This window comes from Chelonia mydas, chromosome 2, assembly GCF_015237465.2.
Source record: "Chelonia mydas isolate rCheMyd1 chromosome 2, rCheMyd1.pri.v2, whole genome shotgun sequence".
Lineage (NCBI taxonomy): Eukaryota > Metazoa > Chordata > Testudines > Cheloniidae > Chelonia > Chelonia mydas.
The window spans coordinates 210,598,307-210,623,793 of NC_057850.1; the positions used below are offsets into that span (position 1 = coordinate 210,598,307).

Here is a 25,487-nt window from a genome sequence, read left to right on the forward strand (position 1 = left end):
TTAAATGTTCTTCTTAAGCATGTGAACAGCTTTTTTTATTAAACTGAATCAGGTTCTAATATTTTTGTTTGTTTTTAATGGAATTAAGGAAATAGACAAAGGAGGTTTAGTGCTTGTTTAAATAAGGTCACATTGGGGGCCAAGGAATGTTTTTCTGAGAAAATATCATTCTTAGTCCCTCCACTAGCAACAAATGCATGACACTCACATTGACCCAACAGATGTATCTAAAGGCGCTGTTGTGGTTTGTCAGATCTGTGACCCTCATACTAAGAAGGATTAAGAAGAGACCATAACAGCTGTTAAAGATGAACTGCAAAGGTTTTGCTGAAAATTAAAACTTGTCTGTAAGTTCCAAAAGGGGGGCGGATGTAGCTGTTGTTATTAAAGTAATTAGTGCTGTAGTATTGGAGGTATTGATTAGCTCTTTCCGTTCCCAAGAAATTTCAGATATAGATTTCCTGTTTTCTCTGCCAAAGCACATCTCATCACAATAGCCATTCCATACCAAGCTTGTGATCTTCATTGCGTCACAACTCTTTCAAACCTATTCCTTTTGGACTGAAATTTAGTGTGTCTTAGCAACAGTCCAAAGGTGAAATTTTCTAGAAATCTGTTGAGCTGTTTGAGTTCTAAGAGGTGTTTCTACATTTTGCACTCATCTAAAAGTGCAATTAGCTATTTCATTGACATAGCACTTTTCATCCCAAAGAATCCTGCACCACTTCACAAACTATGAGTTTGAAACCGTGAGCAAAAGTCCCATTCACTTGAATGAGAGCAAGCAGACAGCTGATACAGAGCAATGGTTCTCAACCAGGGGTATGTGTAGCCCTGGGGGTACGCAGAGGTCTTTCAGGGGGTACATCAACTCTAGATATTTGCCTACTTTTACAACAGGCTACATAAACAGCGCTAGCAAAGTCAGTGCAAACTAAAATTTCATACAGACAATGACTTGCTTACACTGGTCTACATACTATAGCTCCAGTTCTCAAACTGTGGGTGAGTTCATTTTAATGGGATTGCCAGGACCGACATTAGACTTACTGGGGCCCAGGGCAGAAAGCTGGAGCCCAAGCCCTGCTGAGTAGGGCCAAAGCCAAAGCCTGATTTTTTAAGTGAGGTGAAACTTGTAGTACGCAAGGCAAATCAGACTCCTGAAAGGGGCACAGTAGTCCGGAAAGCTTGAGAACCACTGATATAGAGCACTCCACTCACTAATGTGAAAGGGAGAGATTTTGACCAAGGACGTCACTATTCTTACTACAAGTCTCATTAATGTCAATGCAGAGTAGACACAGCTATGGTTTCCCCAAATTTAAGAAATATTTTAATTAACAAATTGTGTACTGTCAACACACAGTTCTGCTTTCTAATAGAAAATCAAAAGACTTAAGTGGTATAAGATACTCCATTTTGTAATTGATTGATTTTGTTCGTTAAATTTAAGAAACATAGTTGTTCATTGCTCATCCTTTAAATTTTGCTGAATAATGACCTTTGTTTGAGCAACCTCACGTTTAGCCAAGGAGAATAACTACCCTGTGGGGATGTGCTAATGATACACTCTAACTAAGTTTTCCAAAAATCACTTCCTGCTCTCCTATTATACATACATCAGTTCTTCAATAATTCATTTCTTTACATGATTTCTTAATGTCAGCAAATAAAATTCCTTCATTAATTAGGCATCCGGTCAACGTGGTGCTTATTATATTTGTTGTCAGCATAATGTAAGGTAACATGAATTTTTAATGGTCTTTTTGCTGAAATAATTAAAGCTAAAGAGGCTCATTTACAAGTCTCTTTGTGTTTTAATTTTCTAGACATCTTTTACACAGCAATATTAGCAAAACTGTCGTTACACCATGCTTCAGACTTCCTTAAAATATTCGCTACGCTGCTGTGAAAATTAATGTTTGTTAGTGTGATTTTATTCCTCAGTCTTGAACCATAAGATAATACCGTGCAGATTCCTACCATCATAGAATTTAGTGAAGATATTTTATATCACCTGTGCCAATCTCATTTCTGACAAGAAATGTTCCCCACAGTAAGAGCTTTTCCCAGTCTACTTCCCTAATACATTTAAATGATAATGGCCTGTTTCCTACAAGTGGAGCAGAATGAGCAAGAATTAACCTTGACTTTCCAACTGGCTATATATACATTGTCTTCTTCTAAGCTTATAGAAAGTGAAGTTTATCATGAAGATAATGTGGAAAAATAGGCTGGAGCACGACATACCGTGCCTTTCCATTTGTGAAAGGCCAAATGTTGAATGCAGTTTTTGTCAGAGACTGCAAATGAGAGCAACTTAGTACTGCTATGGAAATGCTACAGTTGCTTGGAATGCTTCAGCATAAATAGGGTTTTGTAACACTTCAATTTCCTTGAAGAATCATTTCTTTTGTACAGAAATTAAAATAAGCTGGTGTTCTGTCACCTATATTTTCATAGGATGAAGGTAAGTATGGGTCTAAACGGAGAAATATTCTTTACTGATTAATGAGGCAGAGTTAAAAGGCATTATTTGGATCAGAACCTTCTATGGCCTTTACAGGTAGTATTCAGAACTCCCTGGTATCAACTCTTCAGCTTTGTTACATCATTGTTGTTGGACAGGTGATTGTTACTTGAAAGAGTGGTCAGAATGGAGCCTTTGTCAGCTGACCTGTGTTAATGGAGAAGATCTTGGCTTTGGAGGGATACAAGCCCGATCCAGGGCAGTGATCATTCAGGAATTAGAGAACCAACACCTCTGTCCAGAACAGGCTTTGGAAACAAGATCATGTAACGGTGAGTATCAAAACACAGAAAATAGGCGACCGCTATTTTAATGTAAGATGAATAAGACTTTTTCTTGGCCAAATTTTGGTGGTGAGGTTGAAAAATGTTGCAAATAATAATAATTGCGTGGACAGCTGCTTTGTAATTTCATCCAAAAACGTCACAAATCTATGCCAATCTCCCATTATATTTTAATTGTAGAGTCAATTCTTAAATTTCATGGTATTTTTTTTCAAAATGTCTTTAATTCTTTTTCCTCAATAATTGACTTTCATTTATAGCAAAACTTATTAACCTGCAGTGTTTCTGCCTCAATGTTTAACAGAAGTGACAAAACAAAAATTTACTATATTCTCTCATTCTCTTTGTACTATTTTTTTTATTTTATTAATTATCTGACAATAACACCAGTGGGTCCCAACTGTGCTTGCTGCTGTTCCCATTCATTAGAAGAGTCATTCCCTGCCCATAGAGCTGTCAATCTAAATAGGCAAAACAGACAAAGGAGAGAGAAAGGAAGTATTAATGGAGACACAAAGAGAAACTGAAAGATTAAGTGATATGTCCAAGGTCACACAGGAGATCTATGGCAGAGGTGGGGATTCGGCCCAAATCTGCTGAGTAGAGCTGGGTGAATTTTTTTAACTAAGCTTTCTGACAAAAAAGGCAGATTCAGGTCAGCTGAATCATTTCATGAAATCTGCTGAATTTGCCAAACGTTTCAACAATTGAAATGAAATATTTGATTTTTCAAGCCCAAACAATTTTTCATATCAAAATTTCCTCCAATTTTATAAAAATTTAAAAAAGTTTGAAAGCAGAAGGATTTGTTTTGGTTTGTGTTGAACCAAATGTTTTGTTTCATTTAAAAAAATTTTTTTTTTTTACTTTTTGGATCTGACAGAGGACCAAAAGATCAGATTTTGTTTGAGTGCTGGTCCCTATGCCTACATGCTGTGGGTACGCATGCTCTCCATGAGACCAGAAGATTCTTCAAAAGCAGTGTCTGTTGGCCCATGCCTGCACCCTACTCTAAACTGGTCTAAGCTGAGGGTGTAAGGAGCAGCTCGCACTACCAAGCTAAAAACAAACTGTGTAGACAGTGCTAAAGTTGAGGCTAGTGCTGGAGACCAAGCTCTGAAGCCTAGAGGGGCGGGTGGGCTTCAGAACCTGAGCTCCTGCCTGGATCGCAGCATTTACATAACTATTTTTAGTGTGATAGTGTGAGCCCTAGTCTGCCAACCTGGACTGGGATGCTTGCTGCTGTAGCTATGTAGTTGTACCTTAGACAATTTGGCACACACCAGCTACCTGTGCCTGACCCTGAAGAGGACTGAAAAATTATTTTGTTCCCTCCAGGAGGACAGAATATTTGTTTTCCTACCCTAACTGGAACTCTCTAATAGTCCAGAAAGTCCTCAAGTGAAACAGGTTACCTCAGCCAAGATCCACCCCTTCAGATAAAGATGGAAAGAGACTAGATCTCCTCAGCAGAAAGAACTTTTCATCAGCCAGCCTACTATTCCACATAGCAATTACCAGACATTCATGTTGAAACATGATTTTATTAATTAGCATAAACTGCCAGAATTAGCTGATAAACTGCCACAGAAATGTAGGCCACAATTCCAGGCAATCCTGTACGAAAGGAAACTGGTTGCCAGATCATCGCTCCAGGTGTCACTTGATGTAGTGCACCTGCTCCCTGACAACCTTGGTGGTTATAAGGCAAGCTTCTTGGTTGCAGTCTTCAGGATTCTCCAAGGAGGTAGAAGACCTCTCTTTTGAGGGAAACAACCTGTTTAGTGAGAAACAGATCACTGCTTCAAGGACTCTGCTGTGAAATTCTGCTCATCAGGATATACACCTTGGCACCCTGTAGGAAATACTCTAGGTCATTTCCTCATAGATACTGCCTGACCCCCTAGCCTTTTATCATCAGAAAGCCTATGAGGGCTTGTCTACACTACCAGGTTTTGTTGACGGAACTTATGTCGACACCCAAAAGGCGACAAAACAAAAATTGCCAAAGGGTGTTCACACTTGCTCTCTCTGTCGACAGATCGTGTCCACATTGGGGACACTATCATCGACAGGGTGAGCAATGCACCATGGCTATGTATTCCACAGTGCAGTGTTGTGGGAAGGAAGAGCTGATCGCTGCGAATCTTGGGATTCTTTCCGAGTTTTCCCACAGCCCCCTCAGCTGCCGAGAGCAGCATCCTGAGGAGCTCTGTGAGCTCTCCCTGCTGAGGAAGGGCAAAGCAGCACAGCAGTCTGTCCCCCTCCCCCTGCAGCAGCCGTCTGCCTGCTGCTGAGTTCCTAGTGCTGGGCAGAACATAGCATTCCAGTTTTCTCTTTGTTTGTTCCCCAGATGGAGCAGCACTTCCCGGAGCTTTGAAAGGGGAGGGGTGCATGCCTGCAGGGCAGCAGAGATCAAAACACTGAGCAGAGCAATGAGGGCAGGCATTTTGGGATCCTGGCAGGAGCCAGTTCTGTCAACAAAACAATCAGCAGTGTCGACACTGGCTCTTTGTCGACAATAAAGGGAGGGGAAAAGACAAAAGTCTCTCCTAGAGGTGGAAGTTTTTTGTTTTCAAAACTGGGCGTTTTTCACAAGAAAAGTTCCATTGTAGTGCATACGCTCTTGCTATTTTGTCAGTAAAAGGCAGTTTTTGGCGACAAAACTTGCCAGTGAAGACAAGCCCTGAGCCTCCTAAGAGGCACCAATTGGTGCAGCATAGAAGACAAACAGAACCCCCACCATCCCTTCTTCAGTCCTATCCAAGAAGACATTTTGATGGGGCACTTGAGCACCATCACTCCCTGTACCTTCCCCACTTCAGTGTCCACCTGGCCTGTTTCCTCCCAACGCTGGCAGCATATCACACCAGCCAAATGGGTCTCAGACATCATCTTGAACCAGTAAAATAAAATTCCTTGTTGCTCCTTCTCCAAACCTCCCTTCCCATCTGTTCCATGAGAGGATTCTCAGACAGAAGGTGGACTCCCTAATCCAGGTAGCAGCAATGAAGCCTGTACCCCCTCAACACAAGAGGAAGGGCTTTTACTCCAAATATTTCTTCATCCCCAAAAGAAGGGGGACTGGAGACCCATCCTCAGACAGCTAAATGTCTTCATTCACCATTCAAGATACAGGATAATTATATTGCCCCTAATAATCCCCTCCCTAAATGAAATTGACTGGTGCACCTCTCATTGTGAAGGATGCCTAGTTTCATATAGACTTTCACCCAGTGTACAGGATACTCCTGTGGGTTACGATGGGCCTAAAGCACTTGCAATACAGAGTGCTTCCCTTTGGTCTCTTTACAGCCCTGAGGGTTTTTACGAAGGTACTGTCCATGCATACCTGTGTCAATGAGGCAGCCCAATATTTCCTATCTGGACAATTGGCTCTTCACGGGGCAGTTGTATCAGGAAGTGCAGGCAGCAGTGTTACCTCTTTACTCAACCTCTTTCACTGCTTGGGACTTCAGGTAAATCCAAAAAAGTCCAGCTTTAGAAGTTTTAGAAGTTTTAGAATTTATTGGTGCAAATCTGAACATGATTACACCCAAAGTTAGCTTACCTCAAGACAGATTCTTTCCAATGAGGGACCTCATCCCCCAACTTTGACTCAGCCCCCCAGATAACAGTCTGGTTCTGCCTGGTCCTGCTATATGGCCTCATGTGACCCCCCCCCCCCCCTTCATAAGGTTTCACCTACCATGCCTCCAGGCACTGTTGTGGATGGTCTATGCTCTGAGCAGGAACTTCCTGAATACACAGGTCACACTTCTGCAGAGTGTCCTGATATCACTCACCTGGTGGGAAACAAAGGACAATGTCTATATAGGGTTGCCTTTATTCCTGCATTGCCCACAAAGACACTCATTATGGATGCCTCCCTAATGGGATGAAGAGCACATGTGGACGACCATACAACTCAGGGTTTGTAGACTCCACAAGAGTCTACACTACATATCAGTCTTCTTGAAGTTTGGGCAGTGCACGAAGCATGCAAGATATTGCTGTCCTTCATCCAGTCCGTGCACTTCTGGATCAGGTTGGACAATGTGACTAGTTTATTACTTAAATAAGGGGGAGCAAAATTTGCCTCACTCTTCAAGGATATAAGCAACCTGGAATTGGTGCATCCAGCATCAGTTTACCCTATTGATAGTGCTGCATTCAGCTGCAGAGTCAGTGGAGCCCCAGACGCAGCCTCCGAGCTGGGCAGCTCTGTGTTTGCAGAAATGGGTCGGGGGGAGTGGCACATCTGGGTCTCCTGTCTTAGAATAGAAGCAGGACCATTCATTACAACCTGGTGTCCCTCCATCTGGTAGCCTGGTTTCTGGATGGACAATGAATTTAGAGAGATTGTGCTCACAAGAGGTCCAGTTTATCCTTAATAATATCAGGAAACTCTCTCCATGGATATGTATTGCTGCCAAATGGAAGCAATTCTCCATTTGGTGTCAGCAACATCACTTACCCCCACAAGGAATCTGGGATCCCTCTTATCCTGTGCTGTCTTCTCTCCTTGAAGAAATTGGGCCTATCCATCCATTCACTGCATGTACATTTTTCAGCTATTAATGTCTTTCATCCTCCAGTGGAAAACTGCTTGGTTTTCCACTATCCCCAGCCATGAAGTTTCTAAAAGGCATTATCAGAACATTCCCACCGCTATTAAAACTTGCTCCTATCTGGGACCTGAACTTGGTGGTATCAGCTCTTGTGAACCTGCCATTCGAGCCCTTCGCCTCTTGCTTCCTCCTATGTTTGTCTATGAAAGTTGCCTTCCTAACTGCAATAATCTCTACTGGGAGAGTGGGTGAGCTTGGGTCCTTTATGGCAAATCTTCCTTACATGGTGTTTCATAGGCATAAAGTATTCTTGAGGTTGCATCCCAATTTCATCACAAAGATTCCTTCTTAACTTCACCTGAACCAAACAGATCACCTGCCTAATCATCTACCCGAAGCCTATAATAACAGGAAGGACAAGCAGTGACACTCCCTGGATGTATACAGGGTTCTAGCCTTCTACTTGCACCGGAGTAGGCCCTTTTGGGAGCCTCTGAGGTTCTTCATATCCATAGCTGAGAAAATGGGGAGGAGAGCAACCTCTTCCCAAACCTCTCCAATTGTGTCCTCCTTTGCTATGAACTTATTGAAGCCCCTCCACATCAGATTTTCAGGATTCATTCAACCATAGTCCAAGCTGCCTTGTTGGCATTCCTATGAGGAGATCTGCAGGGCAGCGACTTGGGGGTCCATTCACACTGTCACTAAACATTATACCCTGGTTCAGGCTTCTGCAGAGGATGCTTCCTTTGGTTCAGTGATCCAGTGATCTGTGGTGCAGGACTCTTCCTTGCACCCTCATCCTCAATGAGCACTGCTTGAGAGTGACCCACAGTGAATATCCATAGGGACCAAAGAGAGGATACTTACCTTATAGTAACTGGAGTTCTTCAAGACGTGTGGTCCCTATGGGTATTCCACAACCCACCCTCCTTCCCTTCTGCTCACATCCTCATGTTGTTTGTGGTAGAGTAGAGTAGGGACTAAAGGGATAGTCAGTCCATGCCCCTTATGCCCTCAGTTCAGAGCACAAGGAGGTATAAAGATAAAGGCATAGACCAACAGACACTGCTTTGAAGAGTTTTTTGGTCTTGGATGCATGGAGCGCATGTGCACCCACAGTGAATACCCATAGGAATCACACATCTCAAAGAACTTAGGAAAGTATCCTTCCTTTATTGGCCCAGCTCTACTCCTGTGTTCCAGTCCAGTGCCTAAACCATACAACCATCTTTTTCAGAAATAACCTGTCAACTTCATTAGAGTAAGAGTACAACTTTGTATCGCTCCATAGACATGTACAAATGAGAGCGCTAGAGTTAATCGCATTCTTAAAAGCTTAGCTGGCTCAGGGCCAGAGTGCTGAGCACATTGAAGGATAGAGCCTGAAATGACTGATGGAGTCCTAATAGTTATTTGGTTTCTGTCACTACTACTGGTGGGTGCTGCAAGTTTAGAAATAATATAAATGTCACCCTTAGCGGGCAAGCAAAATCACACACCCTACCCACCTACTAGTCACTCCCACCCTCCACCTACTTACCACTGGATGTTGCATCTAAAAGAGAAATAATGGCTTGTTCCCTACTTAAATAATTACTATGGGCTGCTATTTAATTTAAAGACTGTTTCTACTACAGTAGTCCCTAAAGGCCCCACCGAAGATAGGACCCTATTGTACATACTGTACATACACATTGTAAGAGACAGTCCCTGGATCAAAGAGCTCACAGCCTAAATAGGCAAAGGGTGAGAAAGGAAACAGAGAGGCACCGAGAGAAGTAACTTTTGGCCAAGCTCACACACAAGGCCTCCTGACTTCCAGTCCAGTGACCTCTCCTTTAAACAAAGGCTAAGGCTCAACTGTCCTTAAGGTCATTTCCTCATTTCTCACAAGTGCTTTATTTCAGTTAATCATCATAGATATTTACAAATGTAAGGAGTGTCAGGTCTATAGGTTAAAAAGGGTCAATCTCTTTGCACAGTATTTATAGTAAATGTGCATGGAGTGTTTAAAAACACTAAGGGCATGGCTACACTAGAGCTGGAAGATGTACATGTCAGCTCCAGGAGGCATCCCTGCACTAGCTCTGTCCGAGCTAGAAATGTACTCCTGGAATTTACACCTTCCAGCTGTAATGTAGACATATCCTAAGTGTGCAGAACTTGCTGCGGGCAGTGAACAGTAGTTGTGTCCACCCAGTTCAAGGACAATATGGTGGCCCTAAGTAATCAGGACACAGTCATACGTTTGTAGTCCATTTCTGCTTTGCACTCATGTAACTCCCATTAGCGTTAATAAAAATTATCCAAGAATAGAACCAATACAGTTTTATAGTGCTAGATACTTCTTCTGTAGATATAATTATTGCAATAGAGAGAGCTATTCAATATGCAAACAGAAAGGAGAACAAAGTTACAGTAGTTTCAGAAGCATATTTGATGTATTGTTTTGTTTGAACTGTCTCCAAAACTTCATAAAAATAAGATTTGCATATAATAAAAGAGTGGGTTTTTCCCCTGGATTGTAATTTTATTTACATGTCTGATCTGCTGGTAGACATGTTTGTTTATGCTGAGTAACACTGCATTTTCCCGGGGCTTTGTACAGTATTTCTGTTAGTGTCAATGCTTTACATGCAGATGGTCAGTGTCACGAATACAAGTGGATGGCTAGCCCATGGAAGGGATCTTCTCGGACAGTATGGTGCCAAAGATCAGATGGTTTAAATGTTACAGGTAACTATTATTTTTATTTTTCTTACATAGAAATCAGGCCATGAAAGAATAAAAAGGCGTGGAGACATTACTGCTCTTGTAAAAGGATTTGCAAATAATTATCAGATATTATATTTTCCAATAACAATAAAGAGTAAAAATTCAGTATTATTACTATTTTATGATCTTTATTTGGCATAGTTTTATTTCAAATCATCATATTATTCCATGTCTAGAAGTACTTGAAAGACCTTTTTCCAAAACTCGACTGATGCCACTATGCAAAACCTACTGCTAGAGGGTAACTATAAAATAATGCCGTCCTCACTGCAGCCTGAATATTTTACATTCTACTTTTCTAAAATGTTTTTTCTCCACAAGCTTTAGGATTTCAAATCTCAGTGGTTTCCCTATTACACAAAGATCTTTTTATACAAATATGTATAGCATGTATGCATGCAATATATATGTGTGTGTTTAATATATATATACATATGCGTGCATGCACAGAGGGAGAAAGAGAGCTTCATGGTCTATAAGATGTTAAAATAATAAGAATCTGACATGAGGCCTGTGAGTTAAATTCATGAGTTTAATTCATTCTTTTGCACCAAGGTGCTAAAGCAGTATGAGAAACATTACTGTGTGTATTTTGCTATTTGTGGTGTAATAGCCAGGTACAAAAGGGTAAATTAAGGAAAGTTCTGAGGTCTCTGACTTGAAGAAAAATGTAGTCTGTTTTCTTTATGTGGGTGCATCAGACTCCGAGCTTTACTTAGTCTTAATTTCTTTAACTATTTATATGATTTCATAAGCACATGATCAGTATCAATCAACTGAATGCATACAAATGGAACTTTAATCCATGGATTGTTGACATGACAGATCTGAATGACTCTGAAGTAACTGTTACTGTCTGTCATGTCATTGGAACTCTAATCCGTGTATTGTCACCACAAAATGCTTAATAATCCTTTGGAGCCATCAAGTCTCTTTTGTAAGTGTTAACTGGCATTTGTAAAAATGTTAAAATGTATCCTCTTCACACTGGGCATTGCAGACCCAGTCTGTATGCATATTACAAATCCATACAAAATTGTGTTAGCAGCTACTAGGCTCGTACAATTTTTAATCTCAGTAATTTGGTCATGTACGTTTTTCCTTAATATATGCCATCCGCTAGTATCCTTGGATACTTATAAAGTGCTTTGTAAAATTGAATCCATTTGGGAGCTGTAAAGTTATAAATGAAATCTTGTGCAGGGGGGTGGGGAGACACATCTTATTCTTTTGATTTGGTTTATTCTGGTGCTAATTATGATTATCTGCCTGGTTTCCTACCAGCTGACCTGCTTAGCACCCAGGCTTGTGGGTCAACAACTGTGGGTAGTCTGCTTGCTGGCCTGCCTTGGAGTCAGGAGCCCCAGGGCTTCCAGGGTTTATGATCCAGGGCGGACTGCCCCGGGGCCAGGGCTGTGTTCCCTTTCACAGAAATTTTCTAAATGTTTGGGGTTTTATCATAGAAATGTAGGGTTAGAAGGGACCTTGAGAGGTCATCTAGGCCATCCCCCTGCTTTGAGGTAGGACTTAAGACCATCCCTGACAGCTGTTTGTCTAACCTGTTCTTAAGAACCTCCATTGCCAGGGATTCCATAACCTCTCTTACTAACCTAGTCCTGTACTTAATTATCCTTATAGTTAGAAAGCTTTGTTCCAAATTTGGAAATATAGAAGTCCTCCAAAACTGGGTCACTTTTCTCCACCCAGCTCTAAATAAAATCTTATATGGGCTTCTGGCCCTGACGGAGCCAAAGCACTTGTCTGGTTGACCAATGGGACTTCAGGACATGCTTAAGTACTTTCTTCAGATGGCCTCTTATGTATTGAACACAGAAGACTAAGGATCAGATAGGGAACTTTCAGGCCCACCAAATATATGTTCAGAGTGTTGGGTATGCTTTACAGTACCATCCACAGACCTCATTAAGACAGGGGTGGCCAACCTGTGGCTCCAGAGCCACATGCGGCTCTTCAGAAATGAATATGCGGCTCCTTGTATAGTGACCGACTGCAGGGCTGGAGCTACAGGCGCCAACTTTCCAATGGGCCAGGGGGTGCTCACTGCTCAACCCCTGGCTCTGCCACAGGCCCCGCCCCAACTCCACCCCCTCCCTGCCATGCCCTCGCTCCTCCCCCCGAGCCTCCTGCATGCCACAAAACAGCTGATCAGGAGGTGCAGGTAGGGAGGGGGAGGCGCTGATCGGCGGGGCTGCTGGTGGGTAGGAGGCGCTGGGGGCGGGAGGGGGAAGCTGATGGGGGGCCGCTGATGTATTACTGTGGCTCTTTGGCAAGGTACATTGGTAAATTCTGGCTCCTTCTCAGGTTCAGGTTTGCCACCCCTGCATGAACAGATCAAATCTGCCCTCAGATACAGATATTGCCCCCGGCCTTGATTTCAGTAGGATTGCATATGTACTTGTAAGGACAGAATGTGGCTCGGTGTCAACCTGTTGCTGAGAGTACTGTATTTCTTTGCAGCTGCCATATTGTTTGGTTGGGTCTGAAATAGTTTATTTTTATTCATATATATTGAAATATTGCATGGTAAATTATATTTCCATTTGTATTTATTTACTCAGATTTTATTTAGTCTGTCACAATATAGTTCTGAATAGTTGTTTGTTTGTTTGTTCATTTAGGATGGTGTTTTCACAGATTCATTAACTCAAATTGAAATGGGTGATGAGGCAGCTCTTTTCTTCTGCAGCTGTCAGGATGACTGATACTTTGTTACATGGGTGCTTGCAGGCGTGTGCCTGGTACACACACCAGAGTGTAAAATTGTATTCCCTATGGATGGGCAACATTTCTTATGGCAGGGTTTCCTTTATTCATCATCAGCCCTCCTGTTAACACCTGGCTTTATATAACTGCAACTAACTGCATCTTCTGTGAGAGTGACCATAGTCACTTATCAGGATTTCATCATCATTTCACACCAATATAAGGGTGTAATTACTTTGGGAGATTTGGGACATAGCGCAGGCAGGTTACAATGGGTGGCCTCTAAATGTAAAAATTTTAAACTGGTACACTGCCCTCTTTTCCAGGACAGAAGGAATTAGATAAACCTTTTAGATAAATTAATGGAAAAAAACAAAATATGCAGAGCTAAAAAAAGAGCTTTAATGTTTTCCCCATATAAAGCACCCTGTACAAAAATTACATAATGTTTCTTATGGCTGTCATGTAAGTACTAGTTAGAGCCATGACTACAAGAACATGATTACCCCCTGAAAAACAAAATGCCCCTCCCAAACACACACACAAGCATTAACTGTGGCTTGAGCAATCCATAAAAGGTACATAAAAGTATTTGGCATGTCAAGCAACTTCTTATAAAGTGCAGATCAATACAAATAAATCTGCCTACAAGAATTCATGCAGGACTAAGAAAGCCATCCTCCTCCTGCTTTGGTACAGTAGTATCATCCTAAATTCACACAAGCAAGAAAGTTCCTTGAAAGTACTATTTCTATTATTACCCCAAAGTGAGAGAAAATTCCATTCAAATAAACATCTAGAAACTTGGGTGTTCATCCCTAGTTCAACTGTATCTGTTTGGTCTAAGAATTGAATTGGTAGTCTTGTAAGATCAGGATCTTACAAAATTTTCACACAAGCAAGAAAGTACCATTTCATGGCTGAAGTCAGTAATTTCAGTGGGGGTGAGGTGCTATTGTGTCAAAATCTGATTTTGTATCCTACAGGGGGCTGTTTAGTGATGCGCCAACCAGATGCTGACAGGTCATGTAACCCACCGTGCAGTCAATCCCATTCTTACTGTAGCGAGGTATGTGTCACTGCATTGGAACAACATTGTTTCAGTACCCTTACTGTACACTACAACACAAAAATAGTGAAGGCTAAAAGCCTTTATACATGAAAAATAGTACATAGCTCCTCATTAGTTTTCAAGATATTTTGCACAATAGAATCAAGATTACTGAAGCATTTTCAGAGCTCTCACTAGTGTTCAATTTTTTAAATCAACCTCAAAACATTAATCCTTCCCATTAAATATGTAAACTGCACTGCTTTGATTCAATAGGAGATGCCACACAAATACATCCAGAGGTGCCCTCCAGGCTAGTGCTCATCAAAACAATCTTCTCTTCCAGTCATCAATGTTGTCATGATTTAAAGCACTCAGAGAGCTGTGTGTTTCTGCTACACGGTGTAAAACACTTGTTCCCTACAGACTAGAACGTGTGGTTGTGAAGAAGGGTACACTGAAGTAATGTCCTCTGATGGCACACTCGAGGAGTGCACACTCATCCCTGTGGTAGCGATCCCCACTATGGAGGACAAAAAAGGAGATGTGAAAACCAGTCGAGCTGTGAACCCCACCCAGCCATCCAGTAACCAGTCAGGACGAGGAAGGACCTGGTTTCTGCAGCCTTTCGGGCCAGGTGAAGTCATTACATGAGCAGTTAGTGATGCTAAGTACCGCAACAGCATTTGGCATTTAAGCTGCTCTGATGCCAAAAGTCATTAAACGTTTATTTAAGAATGCAGTCATCTGCAAGGATTGAACAAAAAGGAAGAGACATATGTAACCCCACCCTTCGCTGCTGCTGCTGCATCAGCATATTTAATTAAACTGTATATTACAGAAGGGATAGAATTTTCTTCCCTGATATTTCTTGTTTGAAATTTTCCAGTGAGAAGAACTGGAAATACTGTAGAGGAAAAATACTGTGAAAGGCCTTGGAAGTAGTCACAGTTCGCAGCACTTACTGGATATCCGATTAAGCAATCGGGGTTAAAAATATGACTGAGATAACTCAGGAGGTCGGAACACTCTCTAAAGACTACAAGGACCTGGATGCCTTTTTTCCCCACTGATGTGGTTGTGGTTTGTAGAAGATGTAAACATTTTAGCAGGTCAGGTTTTCATCAGAAAGTTTTATTACACTTATAAAACTCAAACATCTCAGCTAGAAGTATCTGCATCACCACTTAAATGCTCCAGTGATGGGAACTATAGAAACATGTTGGATGAACAGATTGTCTTGATCTGATGCAACTATGTTTCTAGCCTGATGTTAGTAGAGCTACACAATAGTTGTTGTTTGTATTGTGGTAGTACCAAGTAGCCCCAGTCATGGACCAAGACCCCATTGTGCTAGGCACTGTACAAACAGAACAAAAATATCATCCCTGCCCCAAAGTATCAGTACTTTTAAGTACTGATCCAACATGAAAAGAACTTTAATCAAAACACCATGCTTCCCTAAGCAAGTACCTCATATTTCTTACATGCTACCTCATTCCCTGTAATTCTAAAGTAAGTTTGGTGAAATTCTTTGATGTGGCTACCCACTCCACTCCAACTGACCTGACCTAAAATCTCAACTAATAGCTATTATTACCCCAAAGTGAGAGAAAATTCCATTCAAATAAACATCTAGAAATTTGGATGTTCATCCCTAGTTCAACTGTATCTGTTTGGTCTAAGAATTGAATTGGAAGTCTTGTAAGATCAGGATCTTACAAAATTTTCAGTACTTCCTGATTTCAGCTAAAATGGAAATACCAGTTACCACAAGAGAAACATGAATAGTACAGAAACAGTCTCTGTTGTTTCGTAATTCCACTTTTGGTGAAAACAGGAAGGTGGGAGCAAAAGTAAAAAGCAAGGCAACGTTTTGAATTCTGAATAAGGTTCAGGTTTACTTGATTCAGTTCTAATTTTGGTTGAACATTTAGATCATTCTTATTTTATCCAAACCAGTACTCCCATCTCTAAAAATTACCCCGCCTACTTCTGAAAGAATCATATTAGACAGTTTATTGCAAATTTCCAGATAACATTATACAACTTGAACTTTGGCTTTAGCTGTAGATTAACAAAACATCAGCAACTGTAAATGATCCCCCCCCACCCCGCCCCACATTACCGCCCTCCACCCCAAAACCCACCACCACCTTGCTGAATATAAATAACCCTGTAAGGAAGACACTGAACACTTTATCATAATGAAATCTGAATTGCTATCACATCCAATATTGGATACGTCAGGGCAAATCTACTGCCTCAGTCCATCTTTAATGGATCAGTTGTTTCATTGCTTCAGGTTATTAAGTGTTATTAGCTCCATTACATTAATCCAGCGAAAATGTTTTTCTATTAATTAGTCTAAATCAAGTAGCCTGCATGACTGCCAGCCCCTGGGTTGTTAGATAGTATAAAACCTGCGTACCTACCTGTGCAGCAGCAGGGAAAGCTCCTGGGAAGTTTAGGAAGCAAACTCTGTGTGAATACATTTATCGTTAATACGCTGTCAAAAGCTCCACTGTAACCTTCACTGAAATAGCTTTTTGGTTCTGCGAAGTTATCAAAGTACTATAAAGGGTTGGCTTGAAGCTCACAATTTCACCAATACTTGCTTGGTATGATATTGAAAACACCACCACAAGAATAGAGTGTGGTTTGTTCTACCTTCCATGGGCATATTTTGCCCTAACACATATTACACTCTCTACCATCCTACTGACAGTACTGGAGATGTATATGGTATAGTCAAGGCACAATTTGACCCCGTGTGTGAAAAATAATTCACACAAATGTGATTGGGAGGTATCACATGTGCATTGACAAGAAAATTCACGTGGGTATATATGTTCTAGTCAGCCTACTGCATAAGAATTTGTTTTCAAATATTAGATTCGCTTTAGGGGCAGGTGGGATGTATTTCTTCTGAGCTAGTGCAATGTCAAACCAGTTCAAACCCAAACCTATTTTTAAAAAGGAAGTGTGAATAAATAAGTCCTTCTCTCTGACCTTTTCTGAAATCCATCGCGGGGCTCAGCAGGTCACAGAATCTTTGCCGGGTTAGCTTCCATCTTCATATTTCAGGAGTTGCAAAGTTTCCCCAAAGTCAAATAGGGACAGTGCATTATGAACACTTCCGATCTACAGCAGGGAACCCCAGATTATGAAAGGTTTATTCAGAGCATTCAGCCAAAACCCACCAGAGAGTTAGAGCAGCTTTTTCCCACTTTCTCCACCAAAGAGTAGGGTGTTCAGTTGGGTCTGTTAGATCCTGTTTGACATCAGGGGAAAAGAGGAGGTGATATGTCTTGTAACTATAGGCATTTAAAACCGAGCTGTGGAGATATAAGATCCTTGATAACAGCAGACTGTAATTCTACTTTTATTTAGACTACAGGCCAACAATAAGTTTGGAGGGGTGGGGGGGAAGGAAGATGTTCCAACAATGCAATTAAAAAGGAAGGAAGCAGAAGATCATTGTCTAGGCGTGCAGCAAGGAGAACTGTTGTACTCAAGACAAAATAAGGAGTATATCAGACACTAGACTGGTCACTAAAGCTATCTAAAAAGAGAAAAAATCATGTGAAAAATGAGAACATGTAGATTATTTTGCCAAAATAAAAGTTGCACTTAAAAAATGTTTTCCATTTCTCCTGAGTGAGGAGTACAACACTTAAAATCACACTCACTCTCCAGGATTACCCCTTACCAACTAATACAGGGTGGTAGTTTGTCTGTGATCGCAGTTGAGTAGGTTCACATCACCCAGTTTCTCCCATGTCCACCTGCTCTGTCCTGATAAGCAGGCAGCCTATTGAAAAGTACAGCATGACTGCACACTCAGTGCAAGATGCAAACAAGACTGTGGGCTTTTTGGGTGGCTGGCCTGCTCACGACTGGCAGTGCTCACTTGTAAATCAAACCAAAACTGCTCTAATGTTCAGCCTTGTCATCTTGAGAGTGTTTTTAACCAAACTTGTAACTGAGTAATCTAATAACGCCTCTACATATTAGGCTTTAATGCTGCTTGTGCAGACAATAATTATTGCTATTCAAACCTGCAATGCAACAAGACTAACCTGTAAACTAATGACTAACATTCATTCCTTTTAGATGGGAAGCTGAAGACCTGGGTTTATGGCGTAGCTGCTGGTGCATTTGTTTTACTCATCTTTATTGTTTCTATGATCTATCTAGCCTGGTGAGTTCTTTAATTATTCCTAAATGAACAGGTGGAATATGGACTGTGTATTGAGCATTTCACTGAATCTGATTCAGCTATGGGAACTACATCAAGTATACAGTCTTCAGAGTGTGGTGTGCATATGCTTTTGCCCAAAATGAGCTTACTGGCAGTTGCTACTTCTGTATACTTTTTCAGTGGATTAACAACTTTCTTGAGGTCTGGAAAATATTGTTTTAGAAATATGAGCCACGTTAAAGATGTCTTTAGTAGTTGTGTGCATTTAATGTCACCAATGCAACTGCCTTTCAGTTTGTCTCCATTAAGTATTACTGTATTATCACCCAGAATAATACCCCAGGAGCTGTGTTTTTGGAGGTGTAACAACCCTCCACCCCCCCAAAAAAGTGGCCAGGTAAGGCTAATTTAATGTTTGTTCCCTATGAATGGTCCAAGAGGTATATCGGGGTGCCCAAATTTTGTGACCAACTGTTGACATAGCAACTTACCAGGAGCCTGAGGTATAATGTGTCTGTACATTTATTCTACATGCTATGGGCCAGATCTTAGCCTCTGTGGTTGCTTTGTGCCAAGACTAGTGCAGATCTGGTTGCCTGAGGATTTCTGCAGTAGGGGAATCACTGGGTTTGTTTAGGACCAATATAGCAGCTTCTGTGCAATCCCACTGGTGGTGAAGGTGACATGGCCAGGGAAACGTGTGTTTGGCTGGAACACAAACAATTCCTAACCACTGGAATTGCTCCTTTTGGGGACTGAAAGCAACTTTGCATAGCCCTCAGGCAACTCCAAATTGAATTTCAGAGCTGGGATGGAGTGGTACTAGAGTGGTTTAAATATATCTTCATGCCCTGCCCCAAGTGAAGCTAACCATTAGGATTTACGTATATTAATCTAATATTACCAGTTCCGGAGAATCAAGTACATTTTGTTTGTGCATTTTAGATATTTACACCTGTGCCAAGTAGATTTAAAACACTACTGAATTAAAGGTAACTAGAGAGTCAGTATCCATGCAGTATAGGCATTTCCTGTCTGATGATACAATGTAGAATTAATCTATTCGCTGCTGCTGCAAGTATATGTATTTTGGAGGACGTACCAAGATGCACTAGTCAAAAAGTTCTTGTTGAAGATAGTGTGCCACAGCAACAGGTATTTAACTCAATAATGTAATGTAAATGATTAATTTCAGGCACCATATTCAGATCATCAAGTTAATGATGAAAGAATACCACCAGCAATGGGCCAGAACCTCTAATCTGAACCCCTTAAAATTTCAGGGGAGATTAAAATATTTAGGTTCCAGATCCCATCTACAACTGGAGGGAGCCTGGTTGTGGTTTTGATGCAGCCAACATATTGCACAGAAAGCAAAACTTCCCACCACATTCATGTTTTGGTACAGTCATATATCAGAACCAAAATCTAATCTCGATTCAAATACTCCGCCTCTCACTGAAAATTTGGTATTTAAAAGGACTGTGACTTTTGGATGTTTAAGGGGTTATTTCAGCTGAAGTTGAGGATTTATACACTTAGATTTTACCGACAAACAATCCATCCAGTTTATAAATAATTACTATACCACATTAGATTTTCATTTACAGAGAGAGGTTCATTTTTAAAGCTGAATTTATTTTCTAATAACTTTATTAATTGTTTCAGCAAAAAGCCAAAGAAACCCCAGAGAAGGCAGAACAATCGGCTGAAACCTTTAACACTGGCTTATGACGGAGATGCAGATATGTAAAATATAACTTTGCATTGCAGCAACTGGATTCTACATTACTGTGTTGAAATCAGAGGGTGTCCAAAGGCACAGGGGCATGCTACAGAGAGGATTTTAGGCGGTTTTTGTTTTTGTTTTGTTTTTTAAGAACTGCACCATAAAACAAAGAAGAATGGCTTTCATAATGCCCATGGATATTCAAGGCATTATTGCTTTATTCTAAGCCATGAGCACAGAGAATTCTGGCAGATTGGAAACATTAATGTGGTTTTTTGAAACTGTCAAAACCACCTAAGTCTCCAGACCACTGTGGCTCACTTAATATTCACAGTTGAGAGCCCTGATGCCAGACTTACCTTCACCATTAACCAAGTATAATCACTGAGCATGAAGAGTTTGTACCAAGCTGTCTATAACTCTTTATATTCAAGCATAACATATATACTCAGTTGAAGCATATGTATTATTCTGTCAAATTATATACTTGTTAAAGAGCATTTTAGTGCTTAATAAGCTGTTAACTGAGAAGATTGAACAAGTTCAGCATCTTGGAAATTGTGTAGCTTGTGTTAACCTGCATTTCAGAGAGCAAAGATTCTCTTGCAAGACTGTTCTATTATCACTCCAAAGTATCAATGCCTCATATACACAAGTATCTAGGAAGGAAACATCCTCAGATTCAGTATTTTATAGTGGTTACTGTCTGGAAAAATGAATACCTGGTGTAAATGTTACAATATGTTTCTACTTTCTCTAACTCTCAAACTGTTGCCTGCATCTTTTTTGCTACATGTTAGGCAAATTTTTGCACTATATTAGTGCAGCATGATATGCACTTAACTAGTATTGCCATAGAAACTGCCTCTTTTCAAAAAGAATGATGATGCATCTTGTGCCAGGAGCGTCAAGCAGGCATTTCAGTTCTTGAATCCTGAAGAGAGTAGAGTTCAGCTTGGACTGTGACTGGATGGAATCAGCTAATACATGTACTGTATACACTGTTTCTCATCACAGCAGCCATTTTGTAGTCTATATCGTGGCAGTAATATAAGTGTCTAGTTTCTTGCCCATCTACTTATACAAATGTAGATTCTCCAGTTGGTTTCTAATTGTACTTTGAAGGCTGTTTATGACTAGATTTTTTATATTTGTTAACTTTGTTTAAAAAAAAAGAAAGAAAAGTGGTTGCCCTCTCATCTTGAGTGAAATATTCTGATTATTTGTTCAGCTAAACGAAGAAAGTTTGTTGCATATTTTTCCTCTCCCAAGCAAAATAATTGCCATTGTAGCTGCCAATGTAAAACTTTCCCTTTAGTTAGGATAACTGGATGTAATCTTTACCTTTAATCATTCAGCTAAAGTCTTAAAAGTACTGGTTAAGGAAGGATATCAAAATATTTGCCTCACTAAACAGTCAGATAACTTTTTCTTAACTCTGGTAGTATAACAGTTCATTGCCACTCCTTTCTTTACATGTTAACCTCGTCCATCCCTATAGCTTTTCATTGTTATGCTTCCCCAATGAAGCATGTTGTGCTACCATTGTATCTACACCTGTCGCAGACATGACTCATGACCTGAGAGGGCTTACTCTACCAGAATGGCTTCTAGAAATGTCGCCTAAAAGAAAAAGAAAAATGACTGTGCTATTACCAAGCAATATAATGACAAGACTTTATCACAAAACCTTTCAAAAAACTTGTTGTGTAAAGTTCAGTATTAGTGTCTCAGGTCTTTTACTAACCTCCACCATTCCTGTGCACCATTCCCGTGCACCAGTTTTTGTACAGCCAATAAAACTATACACTTCGCCAACTTTGGGCTGGCTCATGTATCCACTGAAATCACTGGGCGGCATGAGTCCTGACTCCATGTCAAATTGTCATTGAAATCAGTGTGTTTTGTTCAAAAATCAAAAGTAGAATATGGTAATACCAGTGTTTTGATATCACATTATGATATTGATCTTTTCCTAATGCATAGGTAAGAAGAGAAGAACAAATGTGTGTGTCAATTAGCAACAGGCATTTGTTCAGGTTCCATTTCACACCTTACACCCCAATCCTGCAACTTGTTGGTGGACTGCCAGACCAGCCCAACACTCCACAGAACTCTATATGGCTCCTTGCTGTGGCAGCAGTTCACTTACATACAACAAGTTGCAAGATTGAGGCTTTAATCTTACATCATTTTATACAGACTGAGGGCAAAAAAAAAAATTATGTACAAAGTTAAGTTCTTTGAAGTGTTTCAGTGAGAAACAATAAAAAGTTAGTTCTTACTTTATCAGACAGACAAAAAAAATGGACGGTGGGAAACTTATCAAATTGCAAATAAAACTTTAAAAATATGACGTTGAAACTTGGTCATGGATGAATTAATTACCTTTGGAAGCCCATTTCTGGGTGTTGAATTGTTTCGGGCGAATGTCTCTGTCCGTGCGGATAAGTGAGGAGGGTTCTTAAATTGGAAAGAAGTTACCACTGTTAATTACACTGGCTAGTCTTTTAGCAGGAGCTCCGCTGTAGCGCTCACCATGAAGCCTGTGTGAACCTGAACACCCAAAATTTCACAATTTACTTCCAATTAAAGCTTTACTATCATCTGTTGCTCCCCATATAAAATTACTATTGCTAAAATGCAGACAAAGAATGGGTGTTTGGCTTTTACAGTCCATACAAGTATTTCATGAGAAAAGAAAATCAAGAGCTGGTACAGATCTGCAATTGTATTAAATTCTGTGTTTTGTAAAACTGGAGCCAGAATAGCCTATTCTTTCTTTATGAAGAAAGGCATTCTTTAAAAAGATTTTTAGGATATGAGGAGAGTTGTAAGTCTGTAAATCTAAAAGTTACAAAAGGTGGTCAAGCCCTGTAAGTATGAAACAGTAAAAAAACAAAAACAAAAAACCCCGCAAGTTTCATAAAGAATGAAGAGTAATTTGCTTTAAAAACCAGAGTGCTTCTACAAATCCAGTGCCTAAAGCAGCCACTACTGTAGTTTGTTAGTGTGTGAAAGTAATGTTTCCAGTGATCAAGTGTCTCTGAACCATTCAGAAAATAGCTGAGTAGATATTTTCTTGTTGGTGTGGTGGTTTGTAATTTCCTTTAAAAAATCTGTAGTTTCTAGATTACTGTGTCTGCTTTGAGTCCTGGAGCAGTTTCTTTTCAAAGCTTTGCTGATACTGCACAAGATTCTGTATGTTTGCTACAATGCACCCATTTTAAAATTCCGTTTCTGCCACCAAAGTGTAATAAAGTCCATTTTAACAATCTGAAAAGACCCACTTAAATACTCTGTATAAATCACTGTAAAATATACCTTGGATGAAACTGAAATCTGTCTTTTACCTTTATGTAAATCGTGCTCACCCAAAGTTAAGAGTTTATTTTGCCTAACTTAATTTACTTGAATATTTATTTTGTAGAATAAGGAGGCAGCTGTCTGAGGAATGTTTACTTTTTTTTGGTTAATGTTAATTTGTAAATTGTGTAATGCATTTTTATTTTTTAAATTATGTATATTCTTTTTTAATGCACAAAATGTTTACGTACAACTACTGCAAATTTGTGTATATTGTCACTAAGCTTTATTCAGTTAATATAGATGGCATCTGAAAATGTAACAGGACTTACATTTTCATATGGGTTATTTTTACGTAACTGATGTATTGCTGACAATAAATTTAAACACAATCATTTTCACGTGTCTGTTATTAAATGATTTTGGCTATGGTGGAGGGAGATGCTAATAAAAGTCCATATCCCTAAAATATTGCCATCTTTGAAATATTATTTTTTTACTTGAAAGTAAACTGAAAAGCTATTCCTTTAAAAAATAAATAGAAGAAATTGTTTACCCTCACAAAATCAGACATCTAGGCCCATTCCTGCAGTCCTTACTTAGGCAAAACTGTGCAATAACTCAAGAAAGAACTGCAGTGTCAGGACCTCTCTGAGCCCTGGTCTACACTAGTGACGGGGGAAGGGGGTGGGAATCGATCTAAGTTATGCAACTTCAGCTACATGAATAACGTAGCTGAAGTCAACGTACTTAGATCAACTTACCATGGTGTCTTCACCCCGGCGAATTGGCTGCTGCCACTCCCCTGTCAACTCCGGCTGCGCCTCTCTCAGCGGTGGAGTACAGGAGTCGACAGGAGAGCACTCGGAGGGTCGATTTATCGCGTCTAGACTAGACACAATAAATCTATCCCCGCTGGATCGATCGCTGACCGCCGATCCGGCGGGTAGTGTAGACATACTCTGAGTATGAGTAGATAGTTTATATTATAATTTCAAATTCTGCTGCTCCTCTCCTGATCTCAAAACTTGATTGGTCAAAAGAAGTATCAATGGAAAAGTCATTTATAAAAATATTGGGGCGGATCCAACTTCCACTAAAAGACTCCCATTGATTTCACTGGATCTGGCACTATGTTGTGTAAAGGACCAAAAAAACAACCCCACAACATAATGGATTACTTTGTCATGTGCAGAGTGGGTGATGAATGCATGATGGCCAAAATAATCCCAGTCTTTTCTAAACCCTAGAAATCTGTAGTGGATTTGCTGGGAAGAAGAGAGACTGAAGTTTTCTGGAGACTGTCTGTATGTTCCTCAAAAAAGTTCAGATTTTTTTTAATGACCATTTCTGAGGTATATTTTTAAACACCGGTTCAGAATATACCTGCCTCCAGCATTACAGGCCTACTTTTTAAAAGGGCTTTAAAAAAATGCTTGCATGGAGGAGTAAAAACTTGGTGGTAAAACTTCAATGGGAGTTGAGTTAGGCCCTCACTGAACTTTAGATAATCCCTCTCTGGTGTCTGTCTGCTTAGTTTCAAATTGCAGTGAAATAGTTTTGCAAAATCGAAGACCATTTTTTAAAATTCAGTCCTGTACATACATAGGATTTGTCAAAACCAGGACAAATGTTGCACTGACGCTATTCCTCAGTGTGTATTCTGTTCATAGTAGAAAGAGCTGTGCTCCCATTTTCAGTGTTCTAACATGCCTCCACTTTAAACAACTGGTGAAACAACCATGACACACAGTGCATTAGTTTGCATTAAAGGTGTGTACATTCTCATGCACACTAACTGGCCTGTGTTAACCAGACTGGTGTGCCCAGGAAAAGTTCCCTAGTGCACTTTAATGTAGTATTGTTTGAAACAAAATGATACTTATGTGCACTGAGGAACTTTTAGTGTGCAGCAACAGGGTCCACACAGGCCAGTTAGTGTGCACTAGAATTTACATCCCTCTGCAGACTAATGCACCACATAGAAAAGCCCAAAGACATGTTAATGCATTTCATAGATAGGAAGCTACTTACTCCATCTGAATTTGTAAGCAACACTGTAACTTGTAATTCCGTTTGAAACCAAGGTACATAATGATCCTGAAGAAGATTTCCTTTGAAAGACCATGCAGGTAAGAGCAGGTTTGATTATAAACATAAATCAGTATATTTTGTAGGCGATATTATGCTGGGGATGCATTAGAAAAGAACCTACACAATCATTCTGAAGCTTCTTTCTCCTTTAAAGGACTTTTTTGCTTCCTATGAGAGCTCTGCAGATAAGTCTATGGTCCCCTCACCTCGTTGTTG

The 25,487-nt window shown here is 40.2% G+C and overlaps 1 protein-coding gene across 8 annotated transcripts in view; it reads left to right on the forward strand.

The window, feature by feature from the left end:
* The window catches only part of THSD7A (thrombospondin type 1 domain containing 7A), a 522,569-nt gene that overhangs the window by 484,016 nt on the left and 13,066 nt on the right, over window positions 1-25,487 (forward strand). For 6 of the 8 annotated variants that reach the window (XM_043541145.1, XM_037890601.2, XM_037890603.2 and 3 more), the window contains 6 exons: window positions 2,629-2,802; window positions 10,029-10,124; window positions 13,874-13,956; window positions 14,365-14,575; window positions 18,055-18,142; window positions 19,811-23,572. In XM_043541145.1, coding sequence (XP_043397080.1) covers window positions 2,629-2,802; window positions 10,029-10,124; window positions 13,874-13,956; window positions 14,365-14,575; window positions 18,055-18,142; window positions 19,811-19,895 — 737 coding nt within the window. In that variant the 3' untranslated portion in view covers window positions 19,896-23,572. Of the gene's footprint in view, window positions 1-2,628; window positions 2,803-10,028; window positions 10,125-13,873; window positions 13,957-14,364; window positions 14,576-18,054; window positions 18,143-19,810; window positions 23,573-25,487 lie in introns of those variants that run through there. The other 2 variants (XR_006289020.1, XM_037890604.2) reach the window with 2 other exon arrangements.